This window comes from Macrobrachium rosenbergii, chromosome 50 (genome assembly GCF_040412425.1).
Source record: "Macrobrachium rosenbergii isolate ZJJX-2024 chromosome 50, ASM4041242v1, whole genome shotgun sequence".
Taxonomy (NCBI): Eukaryota; Metazoa; Arthropoda; class Malacostraca; order Decapoda; family Palaemonidae; genus Macrobrachium; species Macrobrachium rosenbergii.
In genome coordinates, this window is record NC_089790.1 from 10,647,471 (window position 1) to 10,675,443 (window position 27,973).

At 32.0% G+C, this 27,973-nt stretch overlaps 1 protein-coding gene across 42 annotated transcripts in view; it reads left to right on the forward strand.

The window, feature by feature from the left end:
* Nucleotides 1–27,973, forward strand: part of Cadps (calcium-dependent secretion activator 1) — a 760,773-nt gene that overhangs the window by 542,393 nt on the left and 190,407 nt on the right. For 26 of the 42 annotated variants that reach the window (XM_067093725.1, XM_067093755.1, XM_067093754.1 and 23 more), the window contains one exon: nt 13,386–13,466. The exons of the other annotated variants lie outside the window; for them this stretch is intronic. In XM_067093725.1, coding sequence (XP_066949826.1) covers nt 13,386–13,466 — 81 coding nt within the window. The remainder of the gene's footprint in view (nt 1–13,385; nt 13,467–27,973) is intronic. 42 annotated transcript variants of the gene reach the window in all.

Consider the following 27,973-nt stretch of genomic DNA (forward strand, 5'->3'; position numbering starts at 1 on the left):
GTTAGGCAGGTTTCAGTTGGTTTCTCCTTTGTTTCAAGTATCACACTTTTGTTACTCAGTAACTTGTGTGATAATGATTGGTTATCAGTGATATTTAGTGGATGGCATACACTCGCCACAATTTTTGATGAGCCATAAGTGGCCCAAGTATGACAGGAAATTTTCAGGAAAATCCCAGTTATAATGCAAAACTAGGGTTCATGTAATTTTATTTTGTTTACAGCACTGTTAATTATTTCTGTTATCTTTACTGTATAGCTTAAACCTAACATGATCTTTTATGAGTAATAACTTTATGAATTTGGGAATTCTTAGATTTTAGTTTTTCATTTGTACACAGTTGATAATGAAGAAATTGTTGAATGTGTGGGGAATTCATTGTGCAGCCATGTACCTTGCAGAGTTTTTAATTTTTTTTCATAAGAAAAGCAGCTGTCAGCTGTGTGAGATGTTGGTATTCCAGTTTGATAAAGAAGTGTTACATTTTATGCATTAATATGCTCATACTGAATAGGCAAATGAATTTTAAAAAATCATGCAACACAAAAGAAATATAAATTCATGCAAAAGGTGATTTAGATTTCATACCCCTAACTGAATGAAACTCAAAATGGTAAAAAGTGACTGAAACAAAACCAGTTTCATACAGTACAATTGCCATTGCTGTAATGATACTATGTGCAGTATTTTATAAGCCAGGTAAAATTTGTGAAAGCAAAATGTGGCATTGCTTAAAAAAGTTGAATTGTAACAAAGGATCTAGAACTCAGCAGGCCACTATCCTTGACTTACAGATTTACTGTTTTTACTGTACATAAAAAGGTAACTGCAGTTAGATACTTCTAAACATCATGGGGCTAAAATATTAGTCAAGAAAGGATATAAATTAAAGATCAACCAACAAAACCCAAGGATGCTTTTATGGGAAGAACCTACACAGTCTAGTTAAGTAAAGGTTCCACTGGAATAGGATTAACAGGTTAGCCAAGAATATAACTGAAAGTTGAGGTATTGAAGTAAGGAACTGTTAAAAGGACTAAAGGACTTGGGCAATGGCCAGAATAGTATATGTTCAAGAAACTGCAGTTCTAATTTACACAAGCCCTTACACGGTGAAAAACCTTTTGAATCATTCCTTCAGCACACATAGCAGTTTATAAATAAAACTGGACCAGATCTGCACAGAATGTAGTTATGGCACACTCCAAGATTAATTTTTTTTTTGTGCTGCTTCTAGGTCTTTCTCTGAAATATCTAGAATCTCATAGTCATATCTTTGATAATCAATATGAACCCTACAGAGAGAGAGATTGACATTACTTTGGTCATCCTCTCTTGAGAATCTTTTTATTTTTCAGAACATTTTTAGGGTTTTTGATCAGCTGTTGCATAAGGCTTTTGTAGCCATGCTTCCTTCATATTGATACTTCATGTTGATGATCACTCTTTTGTAAAGTGATTTATAGTCTTAACAGTACTGCTCTATTCCATGAGTTTGTTCTGTGGAGTCTTTTCACTTACTTACCTTTTCTCCTCTTTAGTTCTAAACTTCATACAAAGGTGGTTCTAATCTACATGCACTGTTTAATAACCTCTTAGTATGTATGTTTAAGTGATTACAATTTTTATTTATGGTAGCTGTTGATACAGATACAGATTGTATCTGTATGTGTATTAGATCCATTTTACGGCTTTTTTAGAAAGACTTCTTTTCCTATCCACTCACCTTTGCTCCTTTAAGTTTTGGGAGATTGTGAGAATTTCAGAATTTTCTACTGTGATGTAGATACTTTCAGTTTTTGGGAATCACATCAAAGAGCTGACTTTTTATCCTATGCTAAGCTGGTCTTTGTCTCCTAAATATCAGTAGAAAACATCCTTAGGTCGTAGTTCGTCCCACTTTGCACAGTTTTAGCAAAATTTTCATTTAAGATTAAGGAGCCTTACCTTATGTGTGTACTGGTTTGTCATTATCCTTAGGCAATCCTTGAATGAAAGCCACTAGTATTGCCACCTGGGCATGTGATACAGTGTACATTAGGTGTAATATTTCAGTAGAGTTAAAATCATGACATTAAGATAAAACCATCTTAGGTGGGGCCTTTAGTTTATTAACTACAAGAAAAAATGAAAAGAAAAACTTAAAGAACTCCACCCTTTTGATTGTACTTTTGCAGTCAAATTTGACACCCACAAGGAACCAAGTCTGTTGACACTTTTATATAGTATAATGGTTTGAGTAAATTTTTTTATACCATACCACACTAGTATGTTTTGTTGGAAAACACTTTATTCAACTTTTGCAGTGTACCATGTGTATTGCAGTTTAACAATCATATTTGGGATTAGTGAACCAAAAATAATAATTTTGGTTTTGAAACAAATGTTGCATAAGCAAAGAATTGTGTACCAAATGATTGCATGTTCAAGACCTAGTGTACATGCTTTGGCAGATAAACAAAACTGGGTGCAAAGCATTCCATGATCCTGTCCTGTAAGTTAATAACACAATCCAAGTTATTTTAAAATATAATAATTCCTAATTCTTGCAGTAGTTGAGAAACAGGTTTGACTGCACTGAATTGCTTATTTAAGTCCAAAAATAAACAGCCCAATGTGATTTTTTTTTTTGTTAAATTCTAGAACTTGTTAAATAAACCTTTCAATAAACAGGTTATCTTTGTCACTTAATTATGTGAGATTAACTTGGGATATGAGGAAATGAATTAGTATCATATATATTTTTTTTCATTTTTGGTGACACTTCTTATTTATCATGTTACTTTATCATGAAAACATAATTATTCTTGTCTTCAAAAGTAATTTAATTGTCTCACTTTTTGTTCTTTGATTTTATGTTATCCCTGTTCATTTGTAGTGTCTTTTCATGACTTGCCATGACCAGTTTGAAAACACAGACCCCAGTTTGAAAACAAAAAGTTTTTGTCAGTTATCCAACAGATATATATATATATATATATATTTTTTTTTTTTTTTTTTGAGAGAGAGAGAGAGAGAGAGAGAGAGAGAGAATAGTCTCTGCAACAGAACTGGTAGACATGCAGAGTAATGGTATTGTACCTGTCAGTTTTCTTGAGAACTTTTAGAGGAATGATTTTAACCCTTACTCTGTTAAAAGGGAGGAAACCCAAACAACAATAATGTTTACTCATTCAAATGTTACATGAAAAAATTTTGAAGTATTTATGTTTTCAAACCTCACCTTACATGATCTTAATAAGTGATCCTTGTACATTTTCCTTCAGTTTTGATTTAAGACCACAGCAACTGGGATACTTCTGGTGGAGCTTATGCTTTTAAAGAGAATCTTATCAGGAATGTAACAGTGCTAGAAATATTTTTTCATCATTTATGAAATATGAGAAAAGAAGTGGTTAATACTTTTCTGGAAATATTTCAGTGGTAATTGACAAAATTTGTATATACTTTAACCTTAAGGCAAACTATATCATATGTCCATGTGTGAGCTAAGCCATTGGAATTTGTGGTGCAGGTGGAAAGTGCGTTTGTGTGAACCGTTTTCTCCATAGAACTTGAATGAAAGGAACTTTCAGACTCTTGATACTCTAATTTATCCTTCATCCCTTCTTTGCTTTTCTGTAGAATTGTTTTCTCATTATGAAAATTAAGTTTACATCTCAAGAACTATTTATGTTTTTATTAGATTAAGAATGTTAGTTTTATGCAGAGTAGTAAAAATCATGAGTATTGCTTAATAGGTAGAAGCCTAGTAATTTTAATATTTTCACAACAGCAAGATCATGGTGTTGTGATGATATTTCCTTAGTAAAATTCCTCACATGCTTTTTATTTTGAATTCTAAAGTAATGTTTTGCTCTGACATTTCTGTTTTATTTTACCTTTTAATGTAATGAAGTAAAGGTTATACGTTAATGGATATTTTTTTTATTTCTGAACATTTAATGGACTTTTTAATTCCAAACATTGAAAACAGGTTTCAAATTTTGCATATGCAGCATTGTCAAGATAGCATGGATAAGATAGAAGTTTTTGTTGTTATGATGACGAACTATTATTCCTTGATGCAAAACTTGAGCAGTTCTCTAGAGTAGTTATCATTATGACAAGAATATAATTAAGGATTAATGAGAATTATAGTTGATAAGGTTGAATGTGCAAGAATACCCAAGATGATGTTTTAATGGGTGTTGTCCAAAGCATGACATTAGAAATGAAGATTTATCTTTATTTCTTTGTCAAACCAGTCATAAGAGTATATCCTTTATTAATGCTCTTTGTTTGTTATATAGCATCGCATATACAGTACAGATGAGTGAATGAATGTCAAATTATAACATGATATTCACATGCGTAGTTAATTTTGCATGCATAGCTTGATTATTGGTTAGTGGATATTGTGTTTCTACAGAGTTGTTATTTTTTATGTTGCCATTTTTAATACTATAAAGCAATTTTGCCTAATAATTGATATGTGCCTTTTAATGTTAGTAACTCTGTTCATAGTATTTTGGTTATTTTTTTAACCCTTTGATTTTGAAATGTCATTATTTTTCATTCTTGTTCTGTCCCATTTTTAGATTTCCCTCTTTGTAAATCATGTGTGGCCAGTGTTTTTGTCATATTTTTGACCACAAAGCAATTCTGTGTTTTTTTTTTTTTTTTTTCTTCAAAAAGAATGCCTAGTAGCCTTGCCCATCTTGAAGTAATTGTTTGGTTATATATTCTGCTTCACTCAGGAGTGTATAAGCTACCAGTTTAATTATAAGGTACTATATGCATTTCATTTATTTTTACGTACTGGCTTTGCCATTTCCTTGTATTTTCAAAGATTAGGTTGAAGGGAAAATACTAGTCATCTTAATTTCTTTCTTAACTCTTTTTATTTTTAAAACCATTCCTCACTAGAGGTCATGAAGCCAGTTTTGAAATGAAATACATGTTTACAAGTTACAGAAAATGGTCATTTTCTTTTCTTCTTGGTTTCCTGTTATGGTTTATTTTGTGCGCATAGAGAGGAAACAGATTGCTTTTGTGCCGACTTCTCATTTTCAGATGGGCTCCAAAAATTCTGCCCCCAGTCCTAGAGTTTCTAGTAGGATTCTTCGCCACGATTGGCTGCCCCTCCCTAATTGCAAACGTTGCAGCCTTTTGGTATATTTTCAAGAATTTTTAGTCCATGTTTTAATACCCTTTTCAGTCCAGTTGTGTCGTTTTCCATATGGCTGAAGTTATTATTACCATTATTATTATCGTTATTGTTATAATCCTTCCGTCCCATTGATGTATTATTGGTTTGAATTTAATGCTGTACATGCAGGGATTTTTGCCACTTATAATTTTGCATGGATTTACTACTCATACAGGGTTTGCCTTTTTTATTATTCCAAATTTAGCTTCTCGTGTGTACCTTCTTGTAATATTAAATTCTTTCTTATTTGTAAAGCATTAAGACTTTACAATAAATGCTCTGATGAGCACTGGTGTGCATATTGCATCAAAACATGTTTTAGTTGATTGTCATTTCATCTATTCTAAGTAATTTCAGAGTGGGCAGTGCAATGATGTATAATTGTTTTGTACTGAAAATTCCATATTTTCTAAATCTCAAATCAGTTTTATAAGGTCACCAGTAATACTGTACAGTTAACATAAGAATAATGATAGGCAATTCTGTTTCAGTAAATTAGCATAAAAGCTTAATTATTTGTATAAGTTCTGTCATGAATATTGATTTTGAAGAGGCTACTATATACCAACATCATTAACACATAAAATTTTGAATTTGGTCTTTAGTTGCTAATTATCAAAATTATTTTATCCAAATTCACTTTTTGTCAAAAATGCTCCATATATTATGTAAGACATTTTAATTTTTTTCCAGATTGATTTGTGTTTTTCAGTTTCATTTCAGAAAACATTTTTAGATATTTTAAGTGGCTAAAAGCATGAGATGCATCAGGTTACAGTATGTCATCATCAGTAGTTTTTGTGGTGTATTTATTTCGTTAAATAGGTTAATAGTTAACTAGATGGCTTTATACAGTTTTAGAAGATCATAAGTAAAATAGTGTTAATTGCTTGACCTTCATACCTTTAATTAGTACAGTCCATGGATTAGAGATCAAGAGTAAGGTAATATAGGGGTAAAATGTAGTGGATGTATCCTCTGTGTAATGTATTTTTTTCTGTATGAATGTGTATCACATATATTGTACACCTATCTTTTGAACGTTTAATCGTATTTAAAGTTTTATTTAGCCTCACTAGGAAATGAATGAGAAGCCATTTAGAATGTTGAAAGAATAGGATATAAAGTTTTATGCTGTAATATTTTGTGATTCTTTTGGTAAATTTTTTGCAGAGCATTTTAGTTTATAAAATAGTTTTTGACAATGTTTGGACAATTTTGCTTGTAGTTGAATAACTATAATTTTGTAAGGGCTTAATATGTTTCATTAGTGTTGCCCATACAAATTTACCTTTGTGACTTAATTTATAGCTTCGTATTCATTGTTTTAAATCTTCCATGTTATAAACTAAAAATGCATCTGCCCATGAAGTGGAATGTTAGTAGATTCCTTAAACATTTGAGTCTGAAATTATAGTTAGTTTTTTTGGTACTTGGCTGGATTTTATTTTGCAGCTAATCATTGCTGTGGTTTGAGTAAGATGGAAGAAATTCTGGCATAGTTGTTTTACTTTGTAGAAAGTACTGATACTTCCCTTTGTCAGATTTTACCAGGAACTTGCAACTGAGTTAGGTAGTTTAGAAACATGCAGTTGTGATAATTATTTTTAAAAAATTTTAATTATTCACAACTGTTTATTGTATACAGTATAAACTCATGCACATCTTAATGCACTAATGAGTGCCTGTACTGTATCTTGTATTTATTAAATGCAGTAAAATCCCAGTAGAGTTAGCAGCCTTAATATTCATTTCATTATGTTTTGTATGATTAATGAATTAGTGTAAATAAAAGCTTTCCACGATAGAATTCAGCGTTAGGTGATCAAAGTTACACAGAGCAACAATGACCTTGTACTTATTGCTCTCAGTAACTGCTGTTTTAGAGCAGGATGCATTTAATCGTAACATTTTCATCATCTCTTCTCAACAAATAATGAATTTTATGTTAAGGAAGCTACTGTACTTGTCATGGCTGAATATCAGCTGCACATATGCATTATAGCTGTATATATTCACAAATTCATTTATACATTTTATATGTAAATGCAATCATGTAACCTGATACCTCCAGTTAACTGAATACTCATAGAATTTATAATTTTTATCATTAAAATTCATTTCTCCAATTGTAAGGTGCCTTATCCACTGCCTTAAACTGTTGTAGAACCAGGGCAATAACAAAAATGTGGTCATAAACTACATATCATCACCCAAGTATATTAGTAATGTTATTTTTCAGCTGTAGGAGTTGGGGGAAGGGGCACTGGCTCCTGAGAAACACCTGTGTGGTAAAATTGCTGCAACATTAGCCTCTGTACACTAACACAGAGGGCTCATCAGCAACACTTCCAACCATCTTTCACACTTCACCATTCACTCTCATGTTTACTTAACATTAGGCTTTTCTTTTCGAACACCTCATATACGTCATCGTTTCCAACGCCTCGTATACATCATCTATCTTTCTTGATTTTCTTTCTTGTTTTCTCCTAAAATTTCTGAGTTATACATTCTGTTCATTGACCTATCATCATCCATACTTGCCACATTACCAAACAACCTTGATACTGTGATTTATTCTTTCACCTTAGACATCCTTTTTCCACTAATACACATCTGCATTTTTCTTTTTATTCACATTCAACAAACAGACTTCACTTCCATAAACTAGAGTTGGCTCAAAAATCCATTCATATATTTCCTCATAATTATTATTATTATTATTATTAGTATTAGTCAATCTGGAACTCTTGTAGGAAAACCAGAATGCTACAAGGTTAATGGCTTTAATAAGGATAAAAGCCTAGAATTTCATCCCACTCTGGACGCCCGAGTATCTAGGGTGCACAAGACTGTTTGAAGCTAAGTATGGAGACCTGTGCCAAGGCAGAGAGGTCCATTCCCTTGCACTGGATGACCTAGGAACTGCTAAATAGAGGCTCCAACTGGAGAGATAACAGTCTGGTAGAACCTTCCACAGAAAATGGCCCACTTTGCTTGGTAAACATTAGCCTTAGGTCTCCTGGCAGTACCCAACATCTCCCATGCAGCCCTGTGAATATTCACCAGCCATAAAGCTCAAGTTACAGCACAGCAAGGTAATACCTGAGCAAATATGGACCATAGGGGTAGTTTTCTCAATGCCTCAATGTCAAGACCAAGTATATACAGATACTATTTGGCTTGTGGCCAGTGAGGAGCCACCAGGGTCATTTTGAGACTGACAGTAACCAAAACATGGTTAATTTCCTGGCAGAACAGCTGAAAGCATAAACATCGAGGTTGTTCCAAGGGTGTTGGAGGAAGTCTTCCCGTGCAGCCCAGGAGTTTGGCACTAACGAGCATATTAATGAGAGCTTGTTTCTGGCTGGTGTAAAGAACCACTCTGTCCTTACAGCCTATTTCTGACTTCTGAGCTGGTTGGGCAACACATTCAGAAGGCCAGGATAAATCTGGTTGACAGTGTGGTGACTTGATGAGCCTCCTGTTCATGCAACTGCCTCACCAACTTGCAGAGGGAAAGGGAGACTATACCCATTGATGAAAGAGACCATGGTCATCATGTTATGCATCAGCGTGACCAAGTGCTCAGTCAGCTGATCCCAGAATGCTTGCAGTGCCAGCAGCACTGCATCCATCTCAAGAACATTGATGTGCAGGTGAGAACCCTCTAAGAACATACCCAAGACAAACGATCTGCTCGGGTGTGTGCCCCACCCCACCTTCAGTGAATCAAAGAATAGAAGCAACTCCGTTGACACAACAGAGTACTGTTATTTAATAACATATATAAAATTAAACCATATTTTATTTGAATTACATCCATAAACATGGCACTTTAGCAAGTTGCATCACAAATACGACTTACTGTATCATCTTGAGCAAGTGATCCATATGTGATGTATGAATGTGTGTATTTATTGTAATGTGTGCACAACATTTTGCAGTGAATGGTGTGAACATATAACAAAAAAAAACAATAACATCATATACACAACAAATGAGGAAAGTACACATGCCTAATATGCCACTGCCCCTATGCTAGTCTAACCTGTACATTGTGTGATCAACCATTATGCAAATCAAAAATTTAGATGCTAAACTTTGTATAGTGGGTTCTTATATGTCAAATGGTATACTGTATATATATGTATATATGTACATTATTGTATGCATATGTAAACTGAATAAACAATCAAAAGTTATTGTGCTGTACTAGAAAAATGCAAGAAATACCAGTCATTATGGAAGCCTGACTCTAGTTGGCAGAAATACACAGCTAAGTAAAGTGTAACAGTGCCAGACTACCTTGAATTTTATTAATTTTGTTTTACATTTCACTGTATTACTTTCCACTGTGCAGTAACATCAAAACCAGTATAGATAATATACTGTTAAGAACTTTTACAGGTACTGTACCCTGTGGTAAACATCTACTAGTCACACTTTTGCTTCATTGATTAAACAGTACTGTACAGTGTATTATTGTTTTGTTTTTCATTTTGGCAGACATTAGAAGATATATGTAAAAAAGGTTTTACATAATATAAAAAGCTGCACATTAAAGCTTATGTCATTTCTTCTCATCCTTCAAATGTAAAGTGTGTATTATTGTATGGATGTTTACGAACACTGAATAGACAAAGATGACTGCAATATAACACACAGTTATGCCTAGTTGTGAAGCACAACAACAATAGATTCTTTTAGACAAATTTTATTCTTGCTCTACACTATTCATTTTTAACTACATATTTATTGTCAGTACACACACTCTCAAAGAACTGTGGATGAGCCAGAGTGATAATTTCCATACACTGACATGAAAGTCATCAGACCATTACCCTGTCTTTCCCCCAACCTCCTCAGCATTAGTAAGCCAATCAGCACACGACATTCATATTAATAGTCAGCATATATATAGTGCTAAGTTTGCTTAGATGAGCGGAGGTTATTGGAACTGTATATTCTCTCTAGAGAGAGAGTTTTTCTTTGCTTTGCGCTGAAAGTGAGCTGTCTGCACAGCTCATGATTCTATCTGTGCTTTTTTTATTTTATGAAGTTAAAGATTATATTCTTACACATTAAAGAAAGTACTAGTAATGGTGAATGTGGGCAAGGGAAGAGTGAATGAAATGAGGAGAATCATATATAAAATAAGTACTTCTTCTGACGTAATTTCTGACTATAGTGATGTTTCAAAATTAACCATAAAACATGTATGTGATAGTCTTAATTTAAACCAACATTGGAATATTGAACTAATATCAGGCACAGATCCTTTATGGAAATTTGTATGCATTTTTTATTATTTTCAATTAATCCACTATTTTATTTTCAAATTTTGACTTATTGCGCAGCATATATTTTTTCTAGGAACAAACCTTTTGATCTTGCCTGGTAAGGTCAAGATTTTAGATGTATTGTCTTTCAAACTGTAACATTAATTAATATGGCATCCTTGTGATTTATTTCTTGCTGTCAAAAGCAGTGTCTAAAATGCTGCCTGTAAAAAATTAAAAAGGAGCAATAGTATTGCTTGAAAAGAACATTTAGGTAAACTCAGACATGGAAAGCTGTGCAGATCTTGCTAGAGCAAGTAAGGGTGCATCCACAATGAGTAACTTTCCATGCCCAAAAATATAGATAAATGTGAAAAGTTCAGTCTCCATTTTCTAAAGTGTTTAAAGAAAACCATAAAATGCACTTGACTAGACCTGCAAAAAGAAAGGACGGTACAGTAATTTGTTGCGCAAGTATTTAGTCTCTATAATCTTGTGCCATGGTCTGAGGTACATAATAGGTCACATTATTAGAGTTAGGCATAATTGAGACCGAAAAAGCTGTCAAGTAGCTGTTAAAATTTAAAAGGCAGTTACTGAAAAGACAAAGAATATCTGCTGTATTCTTTTATGAGGTAATGGGCAAACGTTAGGTAGGAAAGCTGAAGAAAATAAGGTAACGACTAGGGTTGAAAATTTTAATAGACTGCTATTGTATCCTGCTAGAAGTGGGGAAAGGATTGAGGAGCCTTGTCAGCGACTGTGAATTTAGGTGGATATGAAATTGGGGAACTCTTCAAACAGAGAAGCAAAGCCATAAGTTGCAGTTTGGCCAGTAGGTCCTTACATCAAACTGTCAAAAGCACTTTACTGTTTGTGTGTGTAGAGATAATATATTGCCGTACTCAACTCCGTTATGAAACTCAATGCTACTATCATGTGTTTAGCTGTTCAGACATACATTTAATGGGTATTTATTTCTACTTAACGTACAGTATTTGGTTTTCATAATTCATTGCCATAATACTGTATCCTTTTCTTTTGATTGGCTTTTTCTGGAATGTATAATGAAGACTTTTGCCTTTGGGAAATGCCATATGTGGCTTGGGGTGTATCGTATTTTCGAAATGAAAGTAGTCCTGTTGTAATCTTTAACAGATCTTTTAGTGCAATACGATATACAGTAGATCAGGTTTTGACGTGTAATGCTTAAATTTGTTAAATGGCATGTGTGATAGTTTACAGTCATGTAAAAGTTAATTGATATGTGGTTTTATTTTCACAAATGGACATGAGTGTGTTTTAATATGGAGGCTTTTCACTTAGAAGGTATATAGAAGCAGCTATTTTGCTAAGAGAGAAAATGGTACATATTACTGTATATGCTACATGCAATTTTTAACAGAATTGCCTTCAATTTTATGTAGATACCAGGGTTTTTTTTTTTTACTAGGGCATTCGCAGCTTGTGGAATAAAAATTTAGTTAACTGTTTAACCTCATTATTAATATTTTACACTTTTATTATTGTGCTAGTTAGCATTTTTACGGGCTATAGGAGATTATATTCACATTGACTTTTTGTCAAGGGACATCTGGTTTGGTATAATGAAAAAAAGAGTAAAATCAAATTACACGTATGTGGAGACTCGTGATAGTTTTAATTACCACAGATGTCAGTTACCAATATTAAGCAGATTTTAAAAAAGTACATTTTAATGTATTGCACCTAGAAATCTCTGTTATGCTGGATGTGAACAGGTTTCTTAATATGATATTTGTCAGGTGGACTGCTGTATGGTATCGGATGTTATGTAGAATCATTGCAGTGTTAGATTTTCTGTGATAATTCAATAAAATATCTTTTCAATGTAAGATATAAAATTTTGTAATTATGTGGCTTACATAGGAGTTTTGTTTATTGCATAAGACAATCACTTCATATTTCTTTTTTAATACAGTAAATTATTATATTTTTAAGTACAGTACAGTAGTTTGTCCTTAGCCATTCTACTTGCACATGAAAAAAGTGGGTTAAGAGACAGGAAGATAATATATACAGTACCTTGTATTTATATTTCTTATTATGGACATAAGATATATTTATTGGAAGGGTGTTTATTAAAAAAAGTCCCTTTTGCTGTAGCTAATAAATTTAATGAGAACATAGCACTTAAGTCAGTCACAATTTTTTTTTTGCTTGATTAGAATGTATTCGTAGAACAGCGGGTGCTCTTTGTTTTTTGTATCTTGTAAAAATCTCATAGCTATTGCAGAAAAATTAAATGATTTGGGATGAATCTTACCTACTGTTAAAGTTAGCTTACATCTCTGCGCCAATAGGTGAGGCGATGTAAGCTAACTTTAACAGTAGGTAAGTATCCAGATAATAAATTTTATTATGAAAATTTATATATTTAAAGTGCCCACACTTAAAACTGTAATTGGAAAGTCGTGTTACACAAAAGTGCATAATTTAGTTATAACATTTAAATTCTCTTTTCATTTTCATTTCAGGATTTTTTCAGAAAATACAGGTTTCCATATTATTCATTCTTATGTGTAGGTTTTTCCTCTATAAATTGTACTTGTATAATACTGTATGTCACTATTACACTCTTTTATTGGTACTGTAGTTTTTTTAATATATTTTTATGTAGCCTTAACATGCTTATTTTCAACCTCTTCTGTCATTTTGTAACACAGTTTGGTCACTGTATACAATTAGTATTCTATGATTTTTCTGTATAAGGATGTTTTCAGGATTCATATCCAGTCCTGTTCTGCAGTACTTTCTCAGGAAAGAAAATATCTTCATTACAGGTTTGGTTCAGGATGGAGATTGTTTCTCAAGTTTCTAGTGGAATTATATTTTTAATTCTGTTTCAATGAGCAGGTGATTTTCCACAGGTCAGATGGAAGCATGGAAAATCTAAGTCTAAGTAGACGTAAAAGGTACAAAGTTTTCGAGTACCTGTCCCCGAGATTAAGGTGAGTTGTGGAAGGTTCACCTGGCTGTTGGCAGGTCTGATGGACAGAAATTTTGTTTAAACCAGATAATTTCTATAGTGAATGGTTTATCCATAGATATCAATGACATGTTTAAAACTCAAACTTAAGTACAGTATACAGATATTAAGACATAATTTTGGAAATGGAAAAACACCTGTGTCATTGTTCATATTGTGTGTTAACTTTTGTTATTGTATCTGGTGCAAACATACTTTTGACTCGTCATTCCTGCCACTCCGCTGCAAGAATCATACATAGTTGCCATCGCTACCCAGTTTGGTCCCACTGCGTAGCTGCTCTTGTCTCACACCCCCCCGTAATGCTTGTCGGCATACTGGCAGAAAATGTGCTCCTAAGTGTTCATGAGGATTGTCTAAAGAACATACATTTACACCGTAGTAGGGAGAGAACAGGGGGACAGTTTCACTGTGTGTTTGAAAATTTTAGCTGTGCTGAATATAGAAGTGAAGACTTGAGATTTGACTGAACTTCTGCGACATAAGATATGTTTGATCAGTTTAGTGTTATATGATGAGAGAATACAAAGAAAATGAGTGAAGTACAGTTTTCTTCTTTTATTCTATGGCATTTGGAGCAACTGCAACTGAAAATTTATTGAACATTAATAGTTTTTTATTGCAAGCCATTTTGACCAGTAAGCCATCCCTCCTTAATGTAGAATTTGCGGAAGTAAGAACTGCTACCATTAAAAGAGTTTGCTTTTTGTGTATGTATCAGGGAAATTTTGAGCATCAATAACCTCATAGCCCTTCAGGTTATATATATACTGGCATACACTATATATATATATATATATATATATATATATATATATATATATATATATATATATATATATATATATATATATATATATATATATATATGAAATAATAAAATATGCATTCTGTATATATTGTATACAGCTCGGAATATATACTGTATATATGTATATATACTGTATTGATACCCATATTCTCATACATATTTAGATGTGTATGTAAATAAATAGTAAGTAATATTGGTACTGATATCTGGGAGCACTTGGCGAGCAAGTTACTGCTATGTACTCATTAGTTGTCCAAATATATGAGGATATATACTGTAGAGGAAATAAAGTAGTTACCTATGCCTACTGTAATCTGATTTTGACTTCCATAAAACCGTAGAGAGTATCTGCAATGCTTGTTTTGTCTGAAGTAATACTTTTAATGCCATGTCGTACTTTTAACTATTATATTCATTATTTTCTCAAATAAGAAAAAATATATGAGGTTTTCTTGAAATATTTTTGTTAGGAAATGCTTAACAGTATTCCCTTTAGGGCTCAAAGTCATGGACTTCAATAATTTAGCTCTTTTTAGGTGTATAAAAAAGTAACGACTTTGTAATACTTTTTGTCGTGAATTCAAGACTTTGAAGATGGTTGGTTCATTTCATTTCAAACTCTGTGTATGGTTCTCTTGCTGTATTTTTTATTCACCGATATTTACTATGAAAGGTGTTCATAACATTGTTTTCAAAGCCTTTTAAAATTCTTAAATTTGGCTGAAAAATATTATACTCTTCTTCAAGTGCCATCAATTATGTTTGTACATCTGGCTGCGTTCTAGTTCTCTCTACACTTTCATCAGTTTTCATTTGTCCTTTATAAAGTTACGTTAAACTGTATTAGAATGCAGTACAATATTAAAATGTATTTCATTTTATTGTGTGTAATGTGAATTAGTTTTATAGTGTGATATTTCTTCTATGTCTGCTCTTGTCTAGGGTTAACCTGTGTGAATCTTCTGTCTTAGTACCCATCCACTCTGTTTTTCACAAACTTTCTTGGATCGCATTCTTCCTCACAGTTGTGTTCTTGAGAGCATTTCTGAATGGGAAGCCTATAACTTAGTTATGGTCAATCCATGCAAAATATAGTATCTGCTTATCTCTCTCTCTCTCTGTCTGTACTTCCCTTTCAAATTGTTTTGATACCTGCAATAAAATGAAATCCATCTCTTACCAGTATTCTCATACCAGCATTTTAGTTCATAATACTTTAAGCCATTTTTAAGTTATTTGATATACATAATAAGTTCCTTGGAAAATAGACATTTTATTCTGATTTTGTAGTATTGAAAATGTATAATGGCTTTATTCATCTCTTTTGGAATATCACTTTCATTTTTGGATTGCTTCTTCATTTCTTTTGTTTTGTGTCAGGTTACAATCAGGGGCAGTTCACTTGGGTAACAACCATGCCTGATAATTGTATTATTTGCTCATTATCATAATGGGCATGAGGTGTCTCCTCTTTTTGTGCTACTTTGCTTTGAGTTGAACTTTATAAAAGAGAGATGCAAGTTCCTCATCCTTTGAACAGCCAGCCATCTCATAATTAGCGTGTGAGTGTAGATCACCAGTTCCAATATAGTTTCTTTCTTTGATCGATTAGTTTTCTCTGAAACCAAGGTGTGAAATTCCCTCATCTCCTTTCTTGATTACGTATAACCTTCCTCCTAATAGGCAGCTCTAGCTATTCATGGTAGGTTAGATATTACTTTGTGCTACCCCACAATTTTCCCTTTGATACCTCGCCTAGACTAATGAATCAGTAGTATGAAGACAATATTTTATATCACTTAATTGTTGTTTGAGGAGTAACATGAATCCTGAATTCTGCCTCATCTTGGGGCAGTACAGTACAGTACTATATTTCATCGGGCACTTAGCATATCCAACTTTTCCTTTCTCATGAGTATGTTCAACTTTGTATTTAAATCTGAAATTCAAGATGGTTGTCATTTACTCTTGTTAACAATGCTATAGGATTGCACAAACTAAGAATCAAAAGTATATGGTCTTTAGGTCCTTTATAAGTGTCTAACAGTATGTTCAAAATTAGAGTACTGGTAACTTGGTAGCCATGTGCCAGCTGGGGTAATGCTAAGTATGATTATAAAAAAAAAACATATTACACATTCATATATACAGTATACAGTGTGTATACACAGAATGTGTATATGTACATATATAATATATATATATATATATATATATATATATATATATATATATATATATATATATATATATATATATATATATATATATATATATATATATATATATATATATATATATATATCTATATATTTATGTGATATATGGATTGGAGGCTCCATAACAGAAATGGTAAATACATTCAGCATTTATATTATGATTTAATTGCCTTGTTGTCATTGTGAAATGTTTTAAAGGAAAAAATTAACTCTTCTGATAAAAGGTTAGGTCTAATATGTAATGAAGACCCTATAGTACAGTCTACACTTGAACAATCAAAATATCCCTGAGCTAACAAGTACAATATTGCGTGTACGTGAGTTCCATGTTTCTAATCTAACATAGCCAGTACTTTTCACTTATCATTCAGTTTCAAAGATTTTTTGCTAAATGCATTGCTTCCAAAATCATAGCCTAGCAAAAAACCATTATACTGATGTTGGTGAGGAGTGCTACCTACATATGCCATACAAGATATGTCATATACAGCACCCATACAGTATGTAAGAATGTCATGTAAATTTCCAATGTGGTACATTTGTTTCTTAATGCACACACACACACATTTTATATATATATATATATATATATATATATATATATATATATATATATATATATATATATATGTATATACTATATGAAGATTACAGTGCTGTGTTAAATGTGAGGGTAAATCTTGCTGTCATATACTTGACTACAGTCCTTTCAAGAGAATTGGCAAAAATACCATTTCTGTGTCATTTCTTAAAGCCTTTTGTCTTTCCTTGCCACACTTCACAATGACCAGACTTACAACTTATGCAAAAGTGTGTCATGTCAGTCTTGAGTTCCATTAAAGGTCCTTTAATCCATATAATGCATATGTGTGTGTATATATATATATATATATATATATATATATATATATATATATATATATATATATATATATATATATATATATATATATATATATATATATATATATATATATATATATATATATATATAATATATATATATATATATATTATATATGTCTGAGCCTTGTAGGTGGCTAGAAAAATTTTGTGCGAATGTCTGTGTATTTCTTCCTGTACAATGTGATGCTCTGGCTAATACATGTAAAGTCAGTAATATAGACAGCTTGAAATTTGCTTACAAGGGCTGAGTGCACAGTAATTTAAGTTTGTTCCCATTAAAGCATAATCGTTAATCATTAAGAGTAAATTTTATTATAAATTTAGGTTAACCCCTATATTTAAGATATCCTTCCTTGTCTGTTTACAATATGGTTGTGCTTTTGTAGATATAAAATAGGCCAAGATTTTCATAATCAAATTAAAATTGTTTCTAAAGCAGTCATGAAATACAATTCATACATGCTCTACAGTATTGAATTTTAATCCCTCACATGCTCAGTAATTTTGCTGCATTTACAAAATGTATTTATATAAATCATTGCTTATATACTTTATTATATCATGTGAGTTGAGCAAAGCTGTCCAATGGGTTGAGTCAAGAATAATGCATAATATCAATCTGTAAGATGCAGTGCTTTTGAGAGCATGTTTTAAATTTCGAATGGCACACAAGTGCCTCTTTCAAATAGTAGATATAATGAAGGAATATTATGTAACAGTAGGCTGTGTGTTTACAGTTTCAAAAGCAGATGCATGCTAGATAAGGCTATTATTACCTCTTACACAAGCTGAATTGTAACGCCATCTTTGTAATGGAAGACTGTGCCCTTGGTTCTACACCTTGTTTTTTATATACTGTATTTGTCAAAGAGCTTAAAAAGGATAAATTGATGTTTTTGTTTTATATTGGCCATCTGGTAATAAATGTTTATTTACACATGCAAAGCATTTGCAGCACATTTTGATGTTTGAAAGAAAACTTTACTTTGACAGAACCATTCTGATGTGACTGGACAGTTGAAAATGTGTGCACTTGTCCCCCACATAAATTTTTCTCATATTGTTAAGCATTATATTAGGAATTTTATGAATTGATTTCAAATTGGTTTGTTTTGACTGTCAAGGACTATCATTCTCCATTATTAGATAGATTTTACCCAAGTGGACACGATATTAAATGATGTTAGCGAGCAGCAAATCTCCTTCAGGGGAGCAAAGGAGCCAGAGGAACCTTCCATGAAGCCTTAAAATGAAGTTGTTAAATTTTTTAATGTTTGATAGGATATATATATATATATATAATAATAATTATATATATATATTTATATATATATATATTGGGAATAAAAGCACGTTAAAAGAAGAAGAAGAAGAAGAAGATATATGTGTGTGTGTGTGTGTGTGCACACTAAACCTGACAATCTCATTCTTTTGTGAAGATGCTTGAAGTCTCATTGCCTCTGAAGATTATAGTGTATTGTAAAAAGCCTGTATTTTTAGGATTGTTGTAAAATCTAGTAATTAAGCTGCTTGTTAGGGAAAGCACAATGAATATTTGTTAACAATGTTTTCGCGTGTCAGGCAGCACACCTTTCTACCTCGTGAGATGTCTTTAGTCTATGTATTCAACAATTTGTCCTTTGCTGTAGCATTTATTCAATTTTCATTTGTTGTGGCCATATAAATGTATGCTCCAAACTTACCCACGCAAGTGCAGTTCAGAATATCATAGGCATTTGTGTTCATGTCTGTCATTCCTTAGATATGGTGAAATTATGAACCTGAGATTTAGTTTGATGTATTTTGATTAGTTAGAACCTTCCTGTTTCTAACATTCTGTTACCTTATGGTGTTGGTAATCACTGGTTACATTTATAAATAGTCATTACACCCATAAAAATTCAGTCGCCTTTCTTTTACTTTTGTTTTCATTGTTGGTTGCTTTATGATATGTAACAAAGGAAATACATGGTAAGCCCTTCATGGTAGCTGTATTATTAGTGGGTAATCATGACATCATTTGAACTTTATTTATATGTTAATGTATGAGGATATTTATATGTTAATGTATGAGGATATCAGGAAAATTATTTGGGTGCTAAAACTTTTTAAAAGGCAATACTATATAATTATATAATTTTAGTTATGAAATTTAAGAAAAAAATTTTTATCAGCTTCAGCATATGTTTTTGTATTCTGGTAGTAGTACAGTACATCAAAGGCTTATGGATAAGGATAGAAAATTTGTCAAATTGTAGTTTATGAATAACAAAAGAAGTCCTTAGTAGTAACAGGACTAGTAAATGTATTAGAGGCAAACGTTGGAAAAGCAGTTGATAAGGAACTTGAGAGTTCACATAGTAATTACATGTTGTCAACTCATCATCCTTTCCTGTTAGGTTATTACTAGAAAAATAAATGGTGATGGGTATACAGTACCTGCATGAAACAGGGTAATACCTCCATCCGAAACATGTATCATAATAATTAATGGATATGTTTGTTTATTTACTGAATTTAGAGTTTTAAATTGCAAGTCATTCCTTTGCAACATACAGTTACCTGAGATTACAACTGTTCAGTAAAGGTATCCATTGAAATTGATAAGTATTTTGACAATTTTATTTGGACACATTTTATTGATATGATGTAATAAGGTTATGTCCTGAACTTGTATTTGCTTCATGATTACTGTGTTCAATGTATTTAAATTTTCATCATATTCACATGCAGGATTATTTTGTTCGATTCTGTTCTCCAGTTTAAGGAAATTTTATCTCTAGTTGAATGTTGTGTCGGTACATTGTATGCTGTTCTCCAGTTATCACCAGTAGTACAGTATTGTGTTTAGCTTTATTGTTAATTTTATGTTCATCTTAAAATACTTTATTGATGTGATTGGTGATATTTACTATATGCTGTATTGATTTTTGTTGGGTTATGGTGAATACAGAGTTTAAGGGGTTCATTGTTTTCCTATGGTTGTGAAGTTGTGCTAAAAAATTGATTTCATAAAAAATTTATTTCATTACCGTTAAAATGAGTGATTTCATAACGTTCACAGACTAATACTACAGTACAGTACTAGGAAAGTTAAAAAGGAAAAGCCTGCCATTGCTCAATCAGTCACTCCCTGAAGTTGAATGGTAATTCATTATCTCAGTGTCAATTCATTCCTTACTCTACTACTATCGTTACTATTACTAGTAGAGAAAGACCAATGAAAGATAATGCATACCCTTTCCAACTAAATCCAGTGTTTTATGTGAAACTGGTTTATTAGTATAACCATTTACCCCTTGAAAAATTGATATCAAATCAAATATACTTTAATACAAGATGTAAATGAAATAGGGACATCAATAACAAAGCTTACAGTATTAGAATACAGTATTAGAATCAGTATAATTAAATACACATATATATTTATATATATATATATATATATATATATATATATATATATATATATACTGTACACACTTATGACAATAATGCAGCAGATATGCTGTACAAAGCAACACTACCCACGGACTGGACTCAGAAATATATATATATATATATATATATATATATATATATATATATATATATATATATATAAATAATCACAGTTAGTATGGAATTTTACTCACATTTCTTCAAAAACCATTTCAGAATTTTTATTTCTCCATTTCTTTCAACCTTCATAGTTCCTCAGTTCCTGAATACCCCAGGTTTTCTGTTGATGTTTTCACTGGTACAGTATGTACTTAGCCTTTTCTTTCCACATTCTTCAAAAATGATTTGTATGTGTGCTTGTTGCTGTTAAGATTAGTCTGTGCCATACTTTTCATTTTTGTGTGTAAGTTAAATTTTTCCCATTATGGTTTTTTACTTTTGCTGAAAAGTTTCCAATACAAATACTGTGGGTGTCCGGCTGACCAAATTTTCCTATGAGTGATAATTTTTTGCTTTTTGCTTATTAGATTTTATATATACAGGCAGGCCTCAGTTATCGGCGGGGGTTCTGTTCTGGGTGTGTGATGATAGCCGAAAATCGCCACTAACTGAAAATCGGTGATTTCCGGCGCTTTTTCAGCGATTTTCAGGCTTATTGGCGATTTTCAGTTATCAGTGCCTCTTTTACGTATGTATTGGCACCAATACCCAATTATTGGCACCGATAAGCAGAAATCGGTGATTTTCGGCGCCGAAAATTGCAGATTTTCGTCACTAGACAAGCGCCATAAAACTGGATTGCCATTAACCAAGCCCACTGTTAACTGGACTGACTATATATATATATATATATATATATATATATATATATATATATATATATATATATATATATATATATATATATATATATATATATATATATATATATATATATATATATATATATATATATGTATATATATATATGTATGTATATATATGTATATATATATACTGTATACACACACATATATATATAACATAATGTATATATGCAGCCATGGGTCCATTGTGGCAGTAATGAAATAAGTTGTGGATTTTGTATGGAAATGAAAGATAAAGGTTGAAATTGCTTGTGCAGTATATGTTGCGTAAAGGGAAATGTGGAGAGATAGTACGTAAAAGTGGTAAAGAGGTTAGTGGATATTATTGAGAGGATTTGGTTGTGTGGAAAGAATGTGGGACAGTAATAAGTAAAATATGTGCTCATTTCACGCTTGTTAGGAGGAAGGGAAGACCAGGAAAGTGTTGTTTAGATGGATTTGAAGAGGTATATGAAGTAAAGCCCCATTCAGTTAGCCCATGAGTTTATACAAGATAGAGGTAAAATGTACAGTGTATGTAGGTAGGTTGGTTCATGAATTGGCTAATGTTGCAGAGGTGTTCTCTCTGAGGAGATCCACCCACAAAGCTACAGTTGTTGTATGGTTATGACAGTAATCTTTGTGTTGCTATTCTCTGGAGCCATCCGCTGCCTGGGATACATCTTAATTTTGAAAAAAAAATTATAAGTTAGCAGTTGCATGGGAAAATAACAGGCAAAAGAAACAAAGTTCCAATTTTTTTTATTTACATACCCTCAAGGCTCCATATTGAAGATATGCAGTTTAGAAAATATCTATGAAGTAAACATAAAACAAAAAGAAACAGGACCTCCAAAATCCTAATTAATGAAGGATTCTTCACATTTAGGGAGAAAAATACACTCAGAAATTTAATGAATATCCCAAGTGCAAAATATTTCACACAAAGCATATATAATTCTAAACATCAAGTTTATAATCAGCAAAGTCATTGTTTATTATTGTTTCTAAACCAGGCCATGGTTCAAATTGGGTCCAGCATGGAAGTACATATCAGTTAAAATATACCTTGGGTGTAAGTTATTCCGAAAGTATAGTAAATTCAATATTCAACAATATTTGTGGTTTAATTGTGAATTTATATTATATATATATATATATATATATATATATATATATATATATATATATATATATATATATATATATATATATATATATATATATATATATATATATATATATATATATATATATATATATATATATATATATATATATATATATATATATATATATATATATATATATATATATATATATATATATAAAGGCAAATGCCACAAAGAGAAATATCAAAGTAAGTTTACAATAAAGTTCATATAATTGACGGATGACGTACAGATATCCCTGAGGTTGGGGAATATAAAGGAACAGATGCACCTGGAATCCAACACAGTTGAAGAATTAGTGGACCCAAAACAAAGGTAAATCTTTGAGAGGTTTTTACATAAGATTAGGCCTAATGGTTCCAATGCAATATTCATTCATTTACTTGAAAACTCTCACTGGATCATTTGGACTGACAGTTCAGTGATTGCCAGATCAAAAGATTTCTCTTTAAGAAATCTTTTAGAATCTGCAATTATGCAGCTTGCTTCCAGCTGTAATTTCAACCTTAGTCCTGGCATGTATTATTTGGACCCCTGTACTGTATTAGTAAAATGTTCAAGAATGACCTTAAAGAAAAAATCAATGACTTAATTATAATTAATTGCCTTATGTATATTTTCTTTGCATTCGTATGTTTAATAGTTTTTTTTTAAATGTTCATTTTTCAAAGACTGTTATGGTTTACCAAAAGGAGAATATAATTAGCGTTGTACTTTTATATATATGTAACCAGCTTATTCATTCTAAGGTCAATTTTGGTGGTCAGTCTCTTTCCCTGTACAGTATAATCCTTTAATTGACTCCTCCCTGCTTACTAGCTGTTAGGCCTAATCTTTTGTAAAAACCTCTCAAAGATTTACCTTTGTTTTGGTAGGTCCACTAATTCTTCAACTGTGTTGGGTTTCAGGTGCATCTGTTCCTTTACAAAACCCATCCTCAGGGATATCTGCATGTCATCTGTCAATTATACGAGCTTTATTGTAAACTTACTTTTATATTTCTCTTTAGTCTGCTAGTGAAGGACTGTTGTGTCGAAAGACCTAGCAACCACTCTGTTGTTTCATTTTTTCCTTCATGTCATTTGTCTTTATTTATATATTCATCGCGTTCCATATCTACATGGTTCAGTTATACATATATATACACACCACACACACACACACATATCTGCTAGCGAGATGGCGCACGCTACACTGCCCGGGGCAAGAGGGCAATTGAAGGACTCCCTGCTTAAACTGGGTCCTTCGTCACACCGCATTTAAATTTTTTATGGGAAACAAAATGTCAAAAAAATTTTGCGTGTTTCTTTGGAATGCCTTTGCCTCTTTCTTTCACAATCACAGTTTAATCTTTCCTCTCGCTCCTCAGTACCACATTTGCCTTTCTTTTAGGCATGGTCTGTAATTTTTCAATAAGAGTACTTAATTATCTTGAAGACTCCAGGAACTTCTTAAACATTTCGTTTAGAGCAAGAAAGTTTTCCAAAGCAAGAAAACATTTATCTAAAGCAAGAATGCTTTCCCAGTAGAGGAACATTTTTTCAAAGCAAGAAAATGTTTTTCCAGTGCCGGAATGTTTTTCCAAAGCAAGAAAACACTTTTCCTGAGCCAGGTTTTTCCCCTGAGCCTGAAAAATCGTTCCTGGCCATTCTGCTCTGATTCTTGGGAAGATGCATTTGGCCCAGATTGTCTTCAAGCCTTCTGAAGCCCCAGAAGCCTCCGGAATTCCCAGAAGCCTTCGGAATTTCCAGATTCCTTACTGTCACCCCGGGGAGAACAAAATCCACTTGGAAATTATTATTATTGTTATATATATACTCAGTATATATATATTGACACCCAGCAGACACAGATGTCCATTTACAGTTTGGCAGACTGTGGTTAGTAGTCTGGAAATGTTCCACTGACCTAGCAAATGTGAAAAAAGCACTGTACCACTGTCACAAATAGCTATTTTGACTCCTTCCAAACCTGGGCAGTGTAGTTACCACACCTCTTTGTGTGTGTGTGTTTTTGTGTATGTATGTATGTATATATATATATATATATATATATATATATATATATATATATATATATATATATATATATATATATATATATATATATATACATATATATATATATATATATATATATATATATATATATACATACATACATACATATACACACACAGCATATATCTGTTATGTGCACTTTTGCCTGAACTTTCATAATGTGTAGATCTTCATTTATGACCTTTCCATGATTTCTGGTCCTTGCTGTTGGTCTTCTGCTGCCTTCTGTTAATACAATTGACTCATCAACCTGATACGTATCAAATAACAGCAATGTTTTCACCACCACTTTATATGAAAGCCAATAGACTCATTGATACTTTGAATATAACCATACCTCCAACAATAGAACTTCCCCCTCCTTGTATGATGCATAAACCCCTAATATGTACCTGTTTTTACACCTCAGAATGGGACAAGTCTTACAGTATACACAGATGGATCCAAATCCCCCCTTGGGTCGGATATCTTGCAGTACTCTTAATAGAAAACAACAGAATTATCTTTGTAAGCTTTACTGCTGCTAACATTGCTAAATATAAGCCTTCACTAGTGTTGATAATTTTCAGTGAATCTTTGAAATTTTTTAGATTTGTTAAAATATCTCTTGTTGTCATGGCAGAATCATTTGCATTCTTTTTTGTTAAGATAATTTAAAATACAGCACCACAAAAGATTGCAATTTCCAGTAAATTTCAGTGTCCAACAGATTAAATTTTCTTTCCATGAATCACATGGAGCTGTCGTAAATGTTGAAATATACTGGGTCAGTGCTCTTATAGGCATAAAAGGAAAGAAGTTGTAGATCAAATGTGGATAATCCCACAAACAATCATGTGAAATTATGGAAACCAGTTATAATGAAGAATAACCTGAAACATATGATAAAGAAACATATAATAACAGATTAAAATTAAACCTGAAATTTTGGATGTGGGAGCCTTCAATATGATAAGGAAAAAATTGTAAAAGGGGTGTTATCCTGTTTAATATGTAGCTACTCAGTACCCACCCCTCCTTGATTGACTTCCTGTTTGTAGAGGATGCAAGACATTGACAATTAAACATCTTGTGTAAATCCCCAACTTTCAATTAACAGCTAATGCTAATTTTGTCAATATGCAAGACCCTGTAAGACATAGAATTTTTAGCTCATTGGTCTGTTTAGTCATTTTTATAATATTAAATTTTACTGATATATATATATATATATATATATATATATATATATATATATATATATATATATATATATATATATATATATATATATATATATATATATATATATATATATATATATATGTAGTGTCGCTTTTCTACATTCTGGTGTGTGACTCATATATGCTGTATTTCCAACAAGAATTGTTTTTTTTTTGCTGGATTCTTCCTTGTCAGCTGCGTAAACTGTCAATGTTATAGTGATCATTTCTACCCTTTCCATTATTTCTTATTTCTTTGCCTTTTTACAAAACTGATTCCTCTTCTATATTACTAATGTGTTTGTAAAGAATCGTTTACTGTAAATCTTTTTCTTTTGGTTGCATAGACAGATTATTGTCGTGCTTCTCACCACACTGGAGGGTGAAGTTTTTTCTGTAGTCTTTATATGTAAACACTTCCAAGTTTCCTTCTTTTTTAGCTTACAGTTATCTTATAATGATGAAAATTATGTGTGTGATGTCTTATGTTCTTGTGGTTTACATATTTTCATAATTTTTCCATCACCATTTCCAAGGCATATTTATTTTTCCTAAAGCTCTTCAATAACTTTCTGTTGTTCTTCATTTTATCATAATTTTCTTGGAATTTTGTTAGCGCTCTCATTAAATTTTATAGGAACTTCAAACTGCCGATATGATTTCCATTTGTGTGTGTCCTGTACTGGTTTTAGGAAGTGTAACCAAACCAACTTTATGAAACCTGCCATACTAGCTTAGAATTGAATTCTCGTGTAATTCTTAACTTTCTCTTTTCATTTTCTTTGTTTCCCTCTTCCAGGGTAATAGTTCCCGAAATTTCTCATATCGTGGCTGTATTTCATAAATATTCATTTTTATCTGTGAACCTGTTATTTTGAAAAATAACTCAAGTTTTCAGACTTGAATAATGAGATGTACCACCAATTTTTTAAATAAATACCGGTGTTCATATCTAGAACATATGAGTCCATTATTTGATTATAGATTCAAGTGTGTCTGTATGAATGATTGTATTGGTGTATGCATACGTACATAATTTTATTTGAAGTCTTTAAATGAGTATGCATAAGTCCATGAGTGATTAAGTGGATGTAAGCTTGTACGTCAGAGAAAATTATTTTGCGCTAATAGATTGAGTTTTATACATATTTTTGTTAGTCTCTACTAAAATGTCCTTTATCTGTCATATTCATACAGGTACATACATTAAGATTTCCGGGGACCCATCGTGAGCTTAGTTCTTTATTTAAAGTTTTAGTAGACTGGCACCTTTTTTATAAGTATCAAAATGATGAATGCTGAATGCCTTCACATATTCGCTTCAATATTCTTATGCATGCTAATGCTTTCACTGAAAGACTTAGGAGTTATTTAGCATTTGCTGCAATATCAGACATAACTGATAGGCATCTATCAGCAGCATTATCAGTCTTTAATCATTCTTGGTGCATAACACTTCTCTGATAATATACTGTACTGTACTTAAGGTAGGTCTGTCAATGAATTCATTAGGGTGGACTTTAGCATGATTATGCTACTTTTCCAAGGATACATAAAACTGAGCCAAACCTTTTCTTTTAGCATCTGACTTCAGTTTCTCATTTTACCTCAACTCTCTCTCTCTCTCTCTCTCTCTCTCTCTCTCTCTCTCTCTCTCTCTCTCTCTCTCTCTCTCTCTCTCTCTCTCTCTCTCTCAACAGCAATACTTGCTTTCTTTTTTTATTATTGTTTCATCTCTGTTAAATATTATTTTTCTTCAAGTTTTTGCACTATTCTTGTAATGGGCTGGTAATGTTCTGTGCTGTTAAATGCA